This window comes from Danio aesculapii, chromosome 17, assembly GCF_903798145.1.
Source record: "Danio aesculapii chromosome 17, fDanAes4.1, whole genome shotgun sequence".
Lineage (NCBI taxonomy): Eukaryota > Metazoa > Chordata > Actinopteri > Cypriniformes > Danionidae > Danio > Danio aesculapii.
The window spans coordinates 33,246,605-33,262,307 of record NC_079451.1 but is presented as its reverse complement, the minus strand read 5'-3'; the positions used below and the strand labels follow the sequence as shown (position 1 = coordinate 33,262,307).

General features: G+C 37.2%; 1 protein-coding gene across 1 annotated transcript in view; it reads right to left on the bottom strand.

Annotated features, from left to right (window-relative positions):
• dicer1 (dicer 1, ribonuclease type III) overlaps positions 1 to 14,874 on the bottom strand; it is a 43,727-nt gene extending 28,853 nt beyond the window's left edge. Inside the window, exons 1-15 of the mRNA XM_056477681.1 lie at positions 14,726 to 14,874; positions 13,409 to 13,562; positions 13,178 to 13,305; positions 12,925 to 13,059; positions 9,446 to 9,606; positions 9,125 to 9,293; positions 8,573 to 9,045; positions 5,873 to 6,005; positions 5,253 to 5,495; positions 5,019 to 5,167; positions 4,811 to 4,943; positions 3,123 to 3,198; positions 2,903 to 3,042; positions 2,467 to 2,646; positions 66 to 279 (exon numbers count right to left, since the gene is read on the bottom strand). Of these exons, the coding sequence (XP_056333656.1) occupies positions 66 to 279; positions 2,467 to 2,646; positions 2,903 to 3,042; positions 3,123 to 3,198; positions 4,811 to 4,943; positions 5,019 to 5,167; positions 5,253 to 5,495; positions 5,873 to 6,005; positions 8,573 to 9,045; positions 9,125 to 9,293; positions 9,446 to 9,606; positions 12,925 to 13,059; positions 13,178 to 13,305; positions 13,409 to 13,562; positions 14,726 to 14,839 (2,602 nt within the window). The 5' untranslated portion in view covers positions 14,840 to 14,874. The remainder of the gene's footprint in view (positions 1 to 65; positions 280 to 2,466; positions 2,647 to 2,902; positions 3,043 to 3,122; positions 3,199 to 4,810; positions 4,944 to 5,018; positions 5,168 to 5,252; positions 5,496 to 5,872; positions 6,006 to 8,572; positions 9,046 to 9,124; positions 9,294 to 9,445; positions 9,607 to 12,924; positions 13,060 to 13,177; positions 13,306 to 13,408; positions 13,563 to 14,725) is intronic.
• Between the last annotated feature and the right edge of the window lie 829 nt (positions 14,875 to 15,703).

Here is a 15,703-nt window from a genome sequence, read left to right as displayed (position 1 = left end):
AAAAAAAAGAAAAATATGATAAACTAAGGATTAACTGTAATCTCTAACAGGACTGCGACACTAACCGATGTTGAGAGGTAGAACACAGTAGGCAGAATCTGCCTCTACAGGCTTAAACTCTAGTGCTGGCTTTTCCAGACGGAGGATGTGGGAGAAGATGTACTGATGCAGACGCGTGATCAGCTCCAGCTGCTCCGCGCTCAGACTGAAGCCTGACTTCTGCAGCTCAATGGAGATGGTCACCTCACCAGAACGAGTGTACACAGGGAAGTGAGGGATCTGAGGGGGGGAAAAAGAAGAGCATAACTTTTATTTATTTATCATCTTCAAAGTTAAAATGAAAGACTTCCCAGGAATAAAAAATACTGTCATCATATTTGAATTTATTTTCTTCAGTTGAACACAAAATCTGATTTTCAGAAGAAAGCTGGAAACTGACAGCCAATGACTTTGTTGGTATATGTATAGTATACATCACTAAAGTCAACATGTGAGTTCAGAGCTCGACAATTAGGACCTGCCTGATGGCCTGGGGCCAGCGTGCAAGACACTCAGTACAGTAAACAGTATGGTTGTTTAAATGTTTAATTTGGCTGCAACTGTCAATTGTGTGCAAATACAGGGCGCTTTCACGTCCAGACGTTTGTTTCGAAACCTGTCTGGTTTGCCCAGTAAGCGCGGTTCGCCTGGCATTTGTAAATCCCGCAATCGTGCTCGGATCCGCACCAAATCAATCGGTCCGAGATCACCAGGATGAGCTGGTCTTGCCTCGATTGAAGCGAACTTAAGCGGATCGATTGTGGTGAAAAAACAAAATGATCTAACGAACTGACGAACCAGGCTATATCACAGTGTATTATGGTTGTATAATAGCCATATGAAGAGAGAATTATGAGTAGGGTGGGATGTCATCATTCTTAGCGGTAAATGTGCGTCCCATGTGGAATACGAAAATGAAGGCATGCTGAAATATTATCGAGAGCTGTTTATCTGTTAGGAAAATGAGCAAAATTACCATCTGATAATCCATATTTTAATCTTAAAATATTTTTGAATATTTTGATAATCTTGAATATTTTGAAAGATCCTCATTGATCTGCTTCAAAATCTAACTGCAGTCCTAGTGTTGTGCAGAGAAATGCACCCCTGCAATAAAATGCATGCACCCCTTCATAGACTTTTATTAGCATTCTCAGTCTACATAAAAAAAACAAAGGCCATAATAGATTAAAACAGAGGCTAATATGATTATTTTGATGGATCAACTAAAAACAAGAAGTGAAATGCATTTTAAAACTAGGTTTACAAATAAATGAAAAATAAAAATATTGACTGCATGTAATGAGCCTGTTCCTGAAACTAGGCATTTTGGTGGGTTTTAAACAAATGAAAAACATAAAATTGTTGTAGTTTTCAACTAAACTACACATTAAACAATTCACTTTAATTAATCTAATCAGTATTGCATTTAAATTAAATCTATCTATCTATAGATATATATATATATAGGAACTCACCTCAGTCTCTGTCATTAGTTGTCATAACTCTATTATTAATTTTCAAAAATCATTTTAAGTTAATATATGCACATTTCAGATGGGATGTAATTTACAGCAGGGTGCGTTTCTTGGCACAAAACCGGTTCATCTGTTATTTCTCTGCTTAATTTAAGCCTATAATGCATTACTCTAGCCAACGTTTTTTTTAATAGATTAATTCAATAGAATAAATGAATGAATAATTAAAAAGTGTATGTATAAAATTTGTTTGGCTTTTAATACATTATTTAAAATATATGGCTAAGAAACAGCTATTAACTACTTTTGTTTGGTGGGGCCAGTGAAAATTTTGGCAGGGCAAGTAAAAATCTGAACCACTGGCCTGATCAGGCCTGTAGAAAAAATCCTTGGCGTTGAACCCTGGAGTTGTTGGTTTTTAGGAATGCACAAGTAATAGCATATGATCCAATTCATGTTTTATTTCCAATGTATGAAGTACTGGCATCGGGGAAGCGATAGACAGTTCCTTTGTGTAAAAGTAATTATTACAAGTCATTTATACCAGTGTCCATTACCATTTTAAATGGCAAATCAACTTGATTGCTTTTTAAATCTTATTGGTGTTGATTAATGTTACATGTCATCTTTTTTTGTATGTGTACAGAGTCTAAGTCAAATGCGCTGTTTGAGCCAAACATAAATTTCCTGAAAAAGCACAATAAAGTACAACTCAACTCATTTATTTCCTACTATTTATGCCAATGGTTACTGTTTAGCAATGATATATTAATTTGTGTTCAACAGAAATATAATTATTACGGTTAGGAACCACTTGCGGGTTATTAAATGGTGAGCAAATATTTTTGGGGTGTGAACGATCCCAGGATAATGAAAGATTTAGATTTATTCAAATTTCAAATCTTCACAATGTCTTCTCCAAAGGTGAAGATAAGTTAAAGGTGATTACCCGAGGTATTGGTTTAGCTGTCAGAATGCCAAAACATCGGGTTGTGTCCTCTGGTGGATACAGCTTCCTCCGCCGGAAGTTGAGTTCGTCAGGTAGAGGGGTGGTGAGGACCATCCCGATGACGTAAAGGTAGCAAGGCTGCTCTGGCACAGGGTAACAACCTCGCAGACACTCTGGTATCTACAAAACATCAAACAAGATGCACTTTTTGAAGAAATTGCAATTTTAGTTGGTGAAGACGACCGCAAAACAAAAGTAAAATATTACAAGACTTAATCTGTATTTTTAACACTAAAGTTAACACAAAAACATTAAGCAGTACTAACTATTAGTAACTATTATCAACATGATGAAAAAAACATTTCTTGAGCACCAAATCAGAATATGACACTTCTGAAAAATCACTCTAAATGACTAAAAATGTGACGACACTCACGGCTTTTGGGTAACACTGTCTCCGTTTGGTGGAGCCTGGCCTTCCTGGCACGCTTGTCTCCTCTTCATCATGCAAGTCCAGCTCCTCCTCATACTTCACAGTTTCCTTTCCCACAGGCATCAGATGATCATCCAGTTCACCTAGACAAGAACAATATGCACTAGTCAGACACTCTCAGTCTCAGAAATTATCTTGAATAATTAGACTTCTTCTTGCTCACCAATTTTGTGGAGTTTTTCACAACAGAGAAGTGCGACAGCTTTCTCAGCCAGTCTTGCACATATCATTACTGGCCCCTAAAGAAATGAAGAAACAATTAGAAGCCACTTCTTAACTTGCAATAAAAAGACACACTTTTGCATTTAATGGGATAGTTAACAGAATTTATATTTTAAAATGTTCAAGCTATTCTGTTTCATACAATGGAAGTGAATGACATTTTGACTTCATTGGGAAAGGATAGAATATTAATGACAGTAAGTGAAGTGAGAGAGACAGAAGAGAATGGGATGAAGAAAGATACCTGAGCCAGGACTTGAACTAAGGATGCCCAAAATTCATGTTACAAATGTCAGCTCCATCAGTTAGATGGACAATTTTTATTATGCTTTGAAAGCTCATGATCTCCATTCATTTTTTACTGTTTTTGTGTTCAATATAAGAACATCAGTCTAAAGGCTTGCGCACATAGGGGGATTTTTACTCACGCTTTTCGCCGATGTTTAACGCCTCATGAATAAACAAAGGGTGTCAATGTGAGCAACAACGCACAAAACACCAAGCATAAAAGCATCATTTAACAAAAAAAGCATGTCAGGCTCGTTTTTTATTTGACGCGCCACATTTAAAACTTGCTGACCTATGAGATTGGTACTTTTGTTAACGTGTCTTGAGCTGGTAAAGTAACAGTAAAGCCTGGTTTGTACTTCTGCATCGAGTGATCGGCGTGACCCACGGTGCATGCCTTGAGCGCTGCTGTGCATTTTGCAGAAGGTGTAATGTTTGTGTTGCTCTGCAACAACACTTTCGAAAACGCTAGACTTTGTGTAGAGTTTCTTCGCTGGTGTTTTGTTTTTTCCGAACGCTACCGTAATGTACAAGTGGCTCAAACTCGCTCATTCAGAGGCAGGAGCCGGCAGATGTGCAACAACTTAAATCATAAGTTAAACACAAAACAAAACTTTCCACCTGGAGCTTCTTCATGGAACTCGACACTTGTAAATACTCGCTCCAACGGGTTTGCGCGGCTCTCAGTCCCGCCCACACTCGTCAGCGCTACCAGGCCGACCAATCACAGAGCTTGCACTGTGTCGTTGCGACGTGTAGTCACTTTTTTTGAGAGGTGCACTGGCTCACGAACATGCCAGCAGGTCAAAGGGGCCACAGAGAGTGAGCAAAAGAGCGAGAGTTTACTTTCTTTTTTCCTAGCTGGGTTCTGATGTACTTCTCTGTCAGTGAAAGACTATCCAGCAAACTCACAAGCAGTGGGATGTGCACATTTATCTGTTTTTAATGTAGTTGCAGAGTTAATTACTTGTGGTCTCCTCCCTCGCCATAGTAAGCTACCGCCATAAAACACATATGTGATAAATGATGTCAGTAATAACTGGATATGATTATTACTGAACCCATACCGAATTGCTTGTGCATCATGGTGAATCGAAGAAACAATTAATTTTGAATCCCCTTTAAACTATTCCTTTAACTACTTGCAAACCAGTTTCTATGTCGTATTAAGTAATATTAAGTAAATAAATTAATAAATATAGCCCAATGGCTGTGTTAACGGTGACATGAGGGCTGCATCCTCTGAGAGCATAACACACAGTGGGAGAACATTTTCATTATCGTTCACAGGCTCTAGTCCAATACATAAATAAATAAATCAATATTTTGTCCAGAACTTACGGTGACAGGAACTCTGAGTGGTGAGTTGATGGGTAGGAAGAGTGTGGATCGATACCCTCCGGTGTTCATCTCTACAGTTTTACACTTCGGAGCAAGATGAGTGAACGGATCACTGGGCAAGCGCGCACAATAGCTGCACAACACACAAATACATTTAACCATATGATATGACAACACTGTTGTCATTGAATAAGGAAAACACACTGACCGGTTGACGTGGCCGATGGCTGTGTTAATGGTGACACGAGGCCCGCCGTCCTCAGAGCGCAGGACGTACGGTGGGAGAACATTGTCGTCATCGGTCTCAGGCTCCAGCTCACTGCATTCAGCTGACTTCGAGCACTTATTTCGAAGGATCTGAAAGATGTACAACTCTTAGAATGACACGTTTTAATATACGTACGTCCTCTTTCTGAAAATAGTTCTCATTGCGCCTACTGACCTTCTCTATGGCCTTGTAGGTCTTGAGGTCTTCTTGGAAGGTTTTAGTCCGTTCGCTGTCTGCTAGCATGATGTAGTTGGAGACTGGAGCACGGGCTCGACCTTTGGATTGCACGTACGACCGGTACTCTGTCGGCAGGTCAAACCGAACGACCAAATTGCACTTTGGGATATCAACTCCTTCCTCCACAATGCTGGTTGCAATGAGCAAGTTGGTTTCATGGGCTCTGAACTTCCTCAAGACCTGGTGAGTAATGTGAATAAGAGAAAACAGTTAGAATCAGCACAAGCTAATAAAGTGGACATTGACCTTTTTGGTTTTAAAACGCATTTTCAGTGATCTGATGTGTCAGACAACACATTTAATTTTTTTTTTAAAGAAAGTAGGTTGTCTTTTGAGGTTGTTTGAAAGCTTCTGATCACAAGTATTTACACAACAAAAGAAAATCCAATCAAATGCATTTCTGTCAACCTATGAAAGTGGGGAAAGTGGAAGCTCTAACATTTTAGATCCCCTTTACACCAGTATTTAGTGTCCTCTGCCTGTGAATGGATTGATGAAAAGACATCTTATGAGGTTTCAGTTAGAAATAAGGCCTAAGATTGCCTTTTTTCACTCACTTCCTCTTGTTTTCTGAACTCCACCTCCATCTGCTTGTTGCGAGGCTGGTTCTTGCCGATGCTGTGCCCTGTGATGAAGTTGCTACTGATGTAAGCCAGCTCTGGGTCTTGCTTTCCAGCCTCCTTAATAAGCCTGAAACACCACAAATAATACAATCATATTAAAAATGTTGCATTTAAACAGTTTCAGGTCTGCAAGATTTTGTTTAATACTTAATATAGTTAAGAAAAATAATACAGTTTTTCAGGAAGGACACAAATTTATAAAATACAGAAGATATATTTCTAATATAAAAAATTTATGTATGTATGTATGTATGTATGTATGTATGTATGTATGTATGTATGTATGTATGTGTTCTACAACATACTTTGTAGAAATTCTGTGAATTAAACTGCCAACCCCCAAAATGATGCTAATCATAAGCATACGAGTTGGCTCTCTATAGATCAAAAATGACTGATTTTATTTTTATTTTATATATTTGCATTTATGAGGAAAAAGCTTTGTTATGGATGTGACACCTCTGCGTTATGGATGTGACTGATGTGAAATTGCCACTTGTGTGACTTTAGTAAATCAAATATAACTGTTTAAAAACATTGACAGAGACATTTTTGAGTATGTCTAAAAAACTGTAAAATACTTGCTTACACAAAAAAACATAGAAATGGTTTCGGTATTTTGTTGAAAACTTAATTTTTTTTCATGGCAAGGTTGACGTTTGCATGGAATTGTTCATATATATTTCAGACCGATAAAAATGACTTAGAGGTGGTATATGCCAAAATCTGCAGACAATTTTGCGATAAAAAATATATAAATATAAAAAATTATATATATATATATATATATATAGAAAAGTGTGTATATATATATATATATATATATATATATATATATATATATATATATATAGAAAAGTATATATATATATATATATATATATATATATATATATATATATATATATATATATATATAGGTAGCCTATATATCTTATCTCTATATATCTTATTAGGTAGCCTACTATGTTAGGTGCACAATCTGACACAACGACAACGACACAAATCATAAAATAAAGCTTCTTTATTTTGGTTTCTTGTCAAGACAAAATATAAAACGGTAGGGCTAAAGCCAATGGAAGGTTGTGTGAGGTTCCACGATCTTATTTTCTCTTTCTCAGATTTCACTCCCCGGAGCATCTGACACAATGTACCTCACTCAGGACATGCGTTCTGGCTTCCCCTACCGTAACGCACCTAAAACACAGATTGCCGTAAAACTCACCAATGGCAGGAAAGTGGTTTCTCTCGTCAATGACAGGGAAAGAGTTAAGCAAAATCATTTAACGATTTCACAATCATAATACCAGCCATACATGTAAAGCACAAATAATGTCCTTCAATTAGGTTACATCCAATGGTGGTCATCCTTTATCCAATCTCCACTGTGAGCTGCTTGCTTTTCTGTCTGTTCCACTGCTCTGTTTGGATGTTTGCTCACACTTTCTTTTGTAGTTTGAAGCACGTCAAACACACAAAACGCCCAATTCGTTCTGTACTAGTAACTCGATTTGCGCCACAAGATATGTAATCGCATCTCTGCTATGACTTCACGTTAATTACTCTTGCATCATCTGCGTCTGCTTACTGCACAGGCTGAAAAACAATTTCTTAGCATTTCCATGTAATGTAAGGATTGTGGGGTCGCAGGTGAGACGTCATTTTTCGAGAGACACTCAAATACATCACGTGCGCTGCGTATGCAACGTCTATAAGTCATGTAAAACAATTAATTGCAAACTGAAATAAATCTAATTTGGTTATATGGTTTGGAATTGAATTTTTTTACGAGATTATTTATATTTTTTTGTGATAATTTTGCGTTTCAATTAAGAATTGCATGATTAAAAGAGTTTGCAGCAATCGCAAAAACTAGGGAGTCTGAATTTTAGATATATATTTACATTTTAAATAACATAACTATTGATGAACTACAACTCTTAAACAGCACTGATTTTCAATTGTGTTCATGTGCTCAACAGAAGTGACTGTGATGGGTCGTAAAGGTCACCGGTTCACCGAACCCACCACTGTTTACTGAGTGTAAACACAGATGATAGGACAGTGGATTGTTTCAAAGTCACGTCAATCAGCTGGTAACGTCCATAAGCTGACAATCAAGCGATCCGCTGATGAATCACAACATTAAAACACTCCAGTGTCCCTTTATCTGTGGTAACACACAGTAAACAGAGGTGAGTTTGGTGAACTGTTTACCTTTACGTCCAATCACAGTCATTTCTGTTGAGCATGTAAACACCATGGCAAATCGGCGCCGTTTAAAAACTCAAAAAATTTCAGTACTGATGGTACCGAATTTCAGTATCGTAACAACCCTAGTAGAAGGATAAAATAAGCAAGAACTATGAGAAGACTGCAATCATGGCTGCTGAAAATTAAGCTTGACTTATATTTTAAAATATTCCAAGTTTTTTTATTAAAATTATATTTAATAAATTGACTATTTCTACTGTATTTCTTTTTATGAAATAAATGCAGCCTTACTAAAAATCTTTTCAGAAAACTAGATTTGAGTGGTGTTTCCAATGCAAATTGCATATATTTAAAGATATGTATTTATTGTATAATTTAACACGTTTTAAATTATGTACTGTTTTCTGAAAAAAGACTAACCTGTTTAAAACAACCGCTGTATATCGCCTTTCCACAAAGATGATTCCACAGAGGATATTGGTGAACGGCGAGGGAAAATTAGCTTCGGGCTTTTCCTTTGCCTCCGCCTCTTCGTCCTCATCATCATCTTCAGAATCGCTCCAAGAAACGTAATTGTCCTGATTGCGATTGTTGTACCACTCCACACTCTCAAACTGCTGCCGTTCGAAAGGCTTGTACTCGTGGAGAATCTCCAGGAGTCTGATGACCTTGGGAGTGACAAACTTCAGGTCCAGGGAAGCTGGGGAAAAATGCTCCTCACATAAGGCATGGATTTTCCTCAGGATGGTGTCGGTGAACAACAGGAACTTGCGGTTCAGCTCTTCCTGTTCATGTTTAATATATTTCTGCAGCTCCCGGACCATGATTCCAGCAGCTTTATCCGCACACCAAGGGCCCAGCACAGTCAACACGGCACGACAGTCATTCAGCACCTTAGGGAAAAAAAACACATTCAAAAACTACTGTAGTTTGACTCAAGAGTGTAGCTGCTTTAAAAAGATGAAAGCTAACCTGTTTGGAGATGAACGTGGGGTCTCTATCTTCTCTATGTACAGACAAGTTGCAATCATTTAGAAAACTAAGGGCTTCGTCCAGCTCATTTAAAAGCCTCTCAGAGAGCCCACTCTGATCCTGGTACAGTCCACAGTCTAGCACCTCCTCACGTGGCTGTGACGCATACCTGGACAACAAACATACAATAATATGCATTTATAGCAGGTGACAATCAACATTTTTCACAATCCTATTGTGTACATTACAAGGAAACATTTGAGTTCTGCAAGCTGCAATAAAAGCAGTTATTCATGAATAAGGAAAGCAGAAGCAGCGCACCTATCCAGCACCACAAGATCAGTGGCAGTTTCTGCATTGCTCTGAAGAATCTTCTCCAGGTTCTGAATCTTCTCCTCCAAATCACAAGGGTCACATTTGCCATTTAAAATGGAAGCAGTCAGACCCAAAATGCGAGGACAGCCAGGGCAACCTTCACAAATCTGCACAGGTGATTAACACCATTTAAAGGGAGAGTTCACACACACACACACAGCAACCAAGGCTATTTTCATGGCAAGAATATTTCAATATTAAATAAACAATTAAGAACAACAAACAAATGAATACACAAGTTAAATAAGATGTTTAGTGTTAATATATGATAGGAATTCTAAAATCTTTTCTGGTGTCACTTTGTTAAAAATGTCCTTAAGAGAGTTCATTTCATAAAAGTCTTCTAGAATCATTAAAAGCAGGACAGTCCAGTAAAATGTGTTTTACAATAAGGTGAGTTTTGCAACACAAACATTGAGTGGGGTCTTCACCTTTGAGCAAAAAAACATGGGTTCACACACACACAGAAAAAAAAAATGAAAATGTATTTATTTTTACTCATCCTCTACTTGTTTTGAAACCTGTTTAAGTTTCTTTCTTCTGTTGAATACAAAGAATGATGAAAAAACATTGCCATTGACTTTCATAGTATTTTTTGTTCTTAATACGCATGTCAATGGCGTACATTCTTCACAATATCTTGTTTTTTGTGAGTTTTTTTTAAATGGATGAACCATCCCTTTAAAACAGCATTATAGAGGAAAATCTTATAAAGAGGATCACCTTAAAATCCTTAAAATACAGGTGAATGATAAAAATATTTTGGCTATAGCCAGCATTTCAAATGTTCTATTTCAAGTGTGAATTGGAGTAGACACAATCATACAATTAAAAACTTAAATCAGTGGTTGGTAGCAGGGTGGTGGGTGTTCTCCACCTCAAGTTCTACTTAGCAAAATCTGGTCGCCCTACTATTCTGTTAAAGAGCCCCTATTATGGGTTTTTGAAAAGGACCTTCCATGCAGTGTGTAACACAGCTCTAATTTAAGTGAAATATCCAGCTAAGGCTTAAATCTGAAAGTGCGCCGTTTAAAACTATTGATTCATCTATTAAAGAGTCAACTCTGTGAATCACCGCTGTAACGAGTGTTTAGCTGTGTAGGCATGACATTGATGTGGAACTCAAGCCCCGCACATTTGTTGCACGGCCAAACCCAGGAAAATTTAAACCCCTGCCCACAAACACCGTAGAAAAATAAGACGACGACGACAAACACTGTAACAGATCCTGGCTGAATCATGTTGCGAAGACGCTATGGTCTGAAGTGTGAGGGAAAGTTAGTATTATTTTCTCTACCCAAAGAAGAGGCTATGAAGAGTCAGTGGTTGAAGTTTATTTTTGCAAAAAGACCTCAGCATTATTGTCCCAGCCTTGTGCTGTGTTCCCGTCATTTTTCTGACGAGTGCTTTAGCAATCTACACACAACAGGGCATTCATCAGCTGTTTGTTAAATACAGGAACTTTCCAGTACACAGTTCATGGATCGGTTTCTTCCTCCATTTCACAAGTGTAAGTAAGCATGATTTAAAGGGTTGCCTCCTTGTTTTCTTTAGCTTGCTAATAATGTATTTAATTGTGTTTTGTTACTTGTAACCGCTTGTACTGTATCTGGCTAACTCTTTATATTCTCATATCATGTCTTAAACCACGTTGAAAACGCAACACATGCCGCTTTGCTTACGGATTTAAATGCGTTTGTGAACTCGAGATCCACTGCCGTTTGTCGTTTCTATGGCCACCGTCAACTGTTCCTACACACATGCGGTGGTGAAGTTTCAAAATAGTTCAGCTTTTGCCGCTGTGTGGATTAATACTAAATGTGTGTCACTGTTTTTACTTATGATTAAGAATAGAGCAATATGCTGGTGTTAAACTGCATTGCTTTAATGCACTCCTGCATTGGGCTCACACATATACTCTGCACTCTGACTACTTGTTGATAAGCCTCGCTGGGCATTTCTCTCTGTCTCGCGCTGAACCCAGTCGACCAATCACAACAGACTGAGTCATCGGACCAATCAGCACAGATTAGCATTGAGCTAAGGATGGGTTTGGGAACAAATTAATTGATGAACGAATCATATGGGAGTTGTTGGGATAATTAGATAAAAATAAATGAATATTATAAGATAATGAAAGTGTTTTTTGACCTTGCATACATATCAGCCTGTTGTTGGAGACCCCAAAACCAAAATATTACATTTTTTTAAATGCATTATAGGGGCTCTTTAATAATTACTCACCCTAGTGTCATTCCAAGACCCCTAGATCTTAAGAACTCAAACATATTTCAGGTGAAATCTGAGAGCTCCCTCATTCTCCATAGAAAGCAAGGTTATACACAAAAGTCCAGAAAGGTACCAAAAAAACCTCAAAACAAAACATATGCATTCAGTAATTCAACCAGGAAATTATAAAGCTACTAAAATACTTTTGTACGCACATAAAACTAAAATAATGAATTCAACAGTTTCTTCCTCTCAGTGTCAGTTTAGGGCACGCATTCATGAACACTGCGCAGTGACGTATGTAGTACCATCTCAGATGCCCGTATACAACTGTTTTTGTTTGAAACAAAGCACAGGCTCCGAGGTATTACGTCTGTATAGAAGATACTGTTAAACAAAGTCGTCATTTTGTTTCATGTGCACAAAAATGTATTTGCGTAGTTTGATAATATTCTGAATAAATCGCTAAAGGCATATGGTCTGTTTTGAGGATGCTTTTGGTATTTGTCTGGACTTTGAACGAGTCCAAAACCATGCTGTCTAGGGAGGACGAGAGAGATCTCAGATTTCACGTAAAATAGCTCAAATACACAGTTGAAGTCAGAATTATTAGCCCCCCTTTGATTGATTAGAAATGAGTTATTAAAACTATTATGTTTAGAAATGTGTTGGAAAAAAAATTCTCCATTAAACAGAAACTGGGGAAGGGGAATAAAGAGGGGGGCTAATAATTCTGACTTACTCTGTATGTGTTCCAAAGATAAACGAAGCTCTCAAAGGTTTGGAACAGCGTTTTTGAGTCAACGAATACTTCAGTATTCAATGTTACTAAATACAGTTAATCACAGCTAACATTATAACTGATTATTCTAACATAAATACTCTGATGCCAGTTGAATGAAGCTTGCACTTTTTTGCATTGCACGAAAAGACTAAAGTAAGACCCATATCTCATAATGAATTGTGTGTGAAGTATCATTTTAATTCTTAATTCGGGAGGCGGGCTCTTATCTCTCAACATTCAGTTAAGAAAGCTTATCAGAGTGCCTATGTTCAATCTGAAGGACTAAACACATTCACATTAATAATAATGAATTGCCATCAGTTTAGCATTTCTGTGGAGTGACAGTTAGATGAGACCTCTATCATCCCTCTCTTAACACTGACAGCATACGTTCAATGCACTGCAATTTCACCTTCATTATTTCCCGATAAGGATGGCCGGTGATTGCAAGGTGGCATTCGTCAAAAACCAGCAGGTTGATCTTTGATAGTGGCAAGACTCCATTCTTTAAAACATGCAGGAAGATGTGGCACGTCATCACAAGCACCTGAAATTACGGAAAAGAGATGTATGAAGAGGGCTGAAATTTTTCACAAAAGAGATATTGCATGATGACACCTCATCAAGACAATTATATGAATTCACTGGCATGTTAAAAATCACACCTGATTCTCCATCATCTCTCTGTTCCACATCTCCCCGGGCCATGATGTCATGTCCTCTGACATATAGTCGCCTACTTGGAGATCAGAGTGTGTTCTTACAGTAGATGCTTGCTGAGCCACAGAAGATGCTTGAGAAAAACAGAAAAAAACAGGGTTTGAAAATGACTTCTGTATTCAGAAGAGTTTAATAATGCTTAAACTGTGTACATGGCAGACTAGATTTTTCCTCACCTGCATTCACCAGGAAAACGGTCCTCTTCCCATTCTCTCCACGAATTTGGTGGGAGAGTTCTTTGATTAGGAGCACTGCAATAAAGGTCTTCCCTGAGCCAGTATTTAAGCAGACTATAGTATTATGTTCAAGAGCTGCTTCAAGAAGTTCAACCTGTTGGGAAAATACAATTGGTTGAAAATTCCCAGTAAAATGCAATGTACCACTTTCAATACCATTATTATATACCATGGTATTAAAAGCGATCCCACTAAGACTAAATTCACATTTTTCACTTTTACTGTTTATTATTTATTAATATCAAAATAGTTTTAGCTTGAATATTGTTTTGCAGGACTTTAATAGCCACTATGAGAACAACAATGGATAATTTACCTCAGAGTTTGAAAGAAGCTTGAGGTACTTATTTTTTGTGTGGCTTGCAAGTGCTCATTCTCCTTATTTCATAGCTTAATGGTAACTTTTTTCTGCTTTTTAGTTAATTTGCATGCGTATTAGCCTCGGTATAAGCTCGGAACTTTAAACTAGCACACAGTTAGCATAACTTTGTTTAGTTTTAGCAGTTTTGTTCTGTGCAACAGACACACAGGATTGAGAAGCCATTACAATTAATTAACCCTAATGAATTTTTAACACTGTTAATAGTGAAATCAACTAATCATTGCATGCCTATTAACGATATCAGTGCATTGTACAAAAGGCCTGTTCTACAAACATTTCCAAATGTTTTCTGCTTTCATGTATTTTATGTAAAATTGTGTCTTTCATGTATTTTCGGGTTGATTTCACGTAGCTTATTATTTAAGCAGCTGTCCTATTCCATTTGCCATGTTTCCTTTATATACAAATTAATTGTAGGTTTTAGATTGTGAGGAGAGGGGAAATTAGCCTGTTTTGCTGCCTCATCTGCCAATTAGAGTATTAACAGTGTTAAAAAAATATCTTTAAAAGAGTGAACTGAATAAAATAAGTTTCTGTCTGATCTGTAAACTTCTATATTTTACTTTCTGCTCAATATATCATGTCCATATTAATGTTGTAAACTTGCTCTGTAGCTCATCTGGTAGCACTTTTATTGTACATTTTTTATCAGACTGAGTAATATTTAGTACTCACTATAATTATTATATGTTATTTTTTTATAAAGCCTTTAATCTCTTGTGAGCTATTCGATTTCTGTTACTTAAAAAAAAAAGAACACTTTTAGAATCACTTTCATGTAGAAACTGCCGTTAAAGATTCAAGAGTAACATATAGTAATGCAATTTTTCTCAAGCACGCATAGTTAATCTCCCGACCCATTTCAAATGACTTGCCTGATATTTCCTTGGTGTGTATATGTTGTCATGGATAGCTTCCTGTTGCCACGGGAGACCAAAGAAGGGCCCCATGGGTGAGGAGGCAGGGGTCACCAGCTGTAGGCCAGCCATGCTTAGAGACTGATAAGCAGGAGACCTCCAGTCATCCAGTGTTTATCTCATTGCATCATGGCCTTCTAATGCTCACTGCCGGAGACAGACCACGTAACATCAGATCAGTAGAATGTGAGTGAAATCAACAAGCGTGTCACGATGCTATTGTGTCCTGAGGTATATTGAGCGATGCGATATTCAATGCTGGTTAGGGGCCATCAGGATCAGGCGGGTTACTGATTATAGATGAGAATGTTTACTCACAGCATGTGCGTTCCCCACTTTGCTCTGTGACCAGGCCGCACTTATTCTGGGCGTCATTATCTGAGCTCTTAAAATCAGCTCATTCTTTTCTCCCCTTGAGTTACTCTGCTAGGAAAAACAGACACATTTAGAACCTGCACCAATGCAAGACAAAAAGAAACACTTTATATATAGGACACACAGATATTAGACTATTATGTTGGTAACACTTTACCATTGTATTTACTTACATGAACAAACAATTAACAATACATCACAGTATTTATTCACACAGTAGAAAATGCTGGGTCCCACACAATTCCTTTGTTGTTTTAACAAAAATCAATTAAGTTAATAATTTTTACAAATTTAGTTGGATTGAACATAAAACACTGAAATTGTCCCAAAAACCTTAAGTATTGTGTCTTTTCAAGTCATTTTAAATTAGTTTGAACAAATAAGCTGCAAAAGTAATTTTTTGAGTGCATCTTTGTTAATATTAATAAGAATAAACTAGCTTTGCATTAACTGGTATTAACAAGCACACTTTGGGATTTTAATAATGCATTAGTAAATATAAATAAACTATATTAAATAAATGCTGTACAAGTATTGTTTAATTTTAGTTCATGTTAGGAA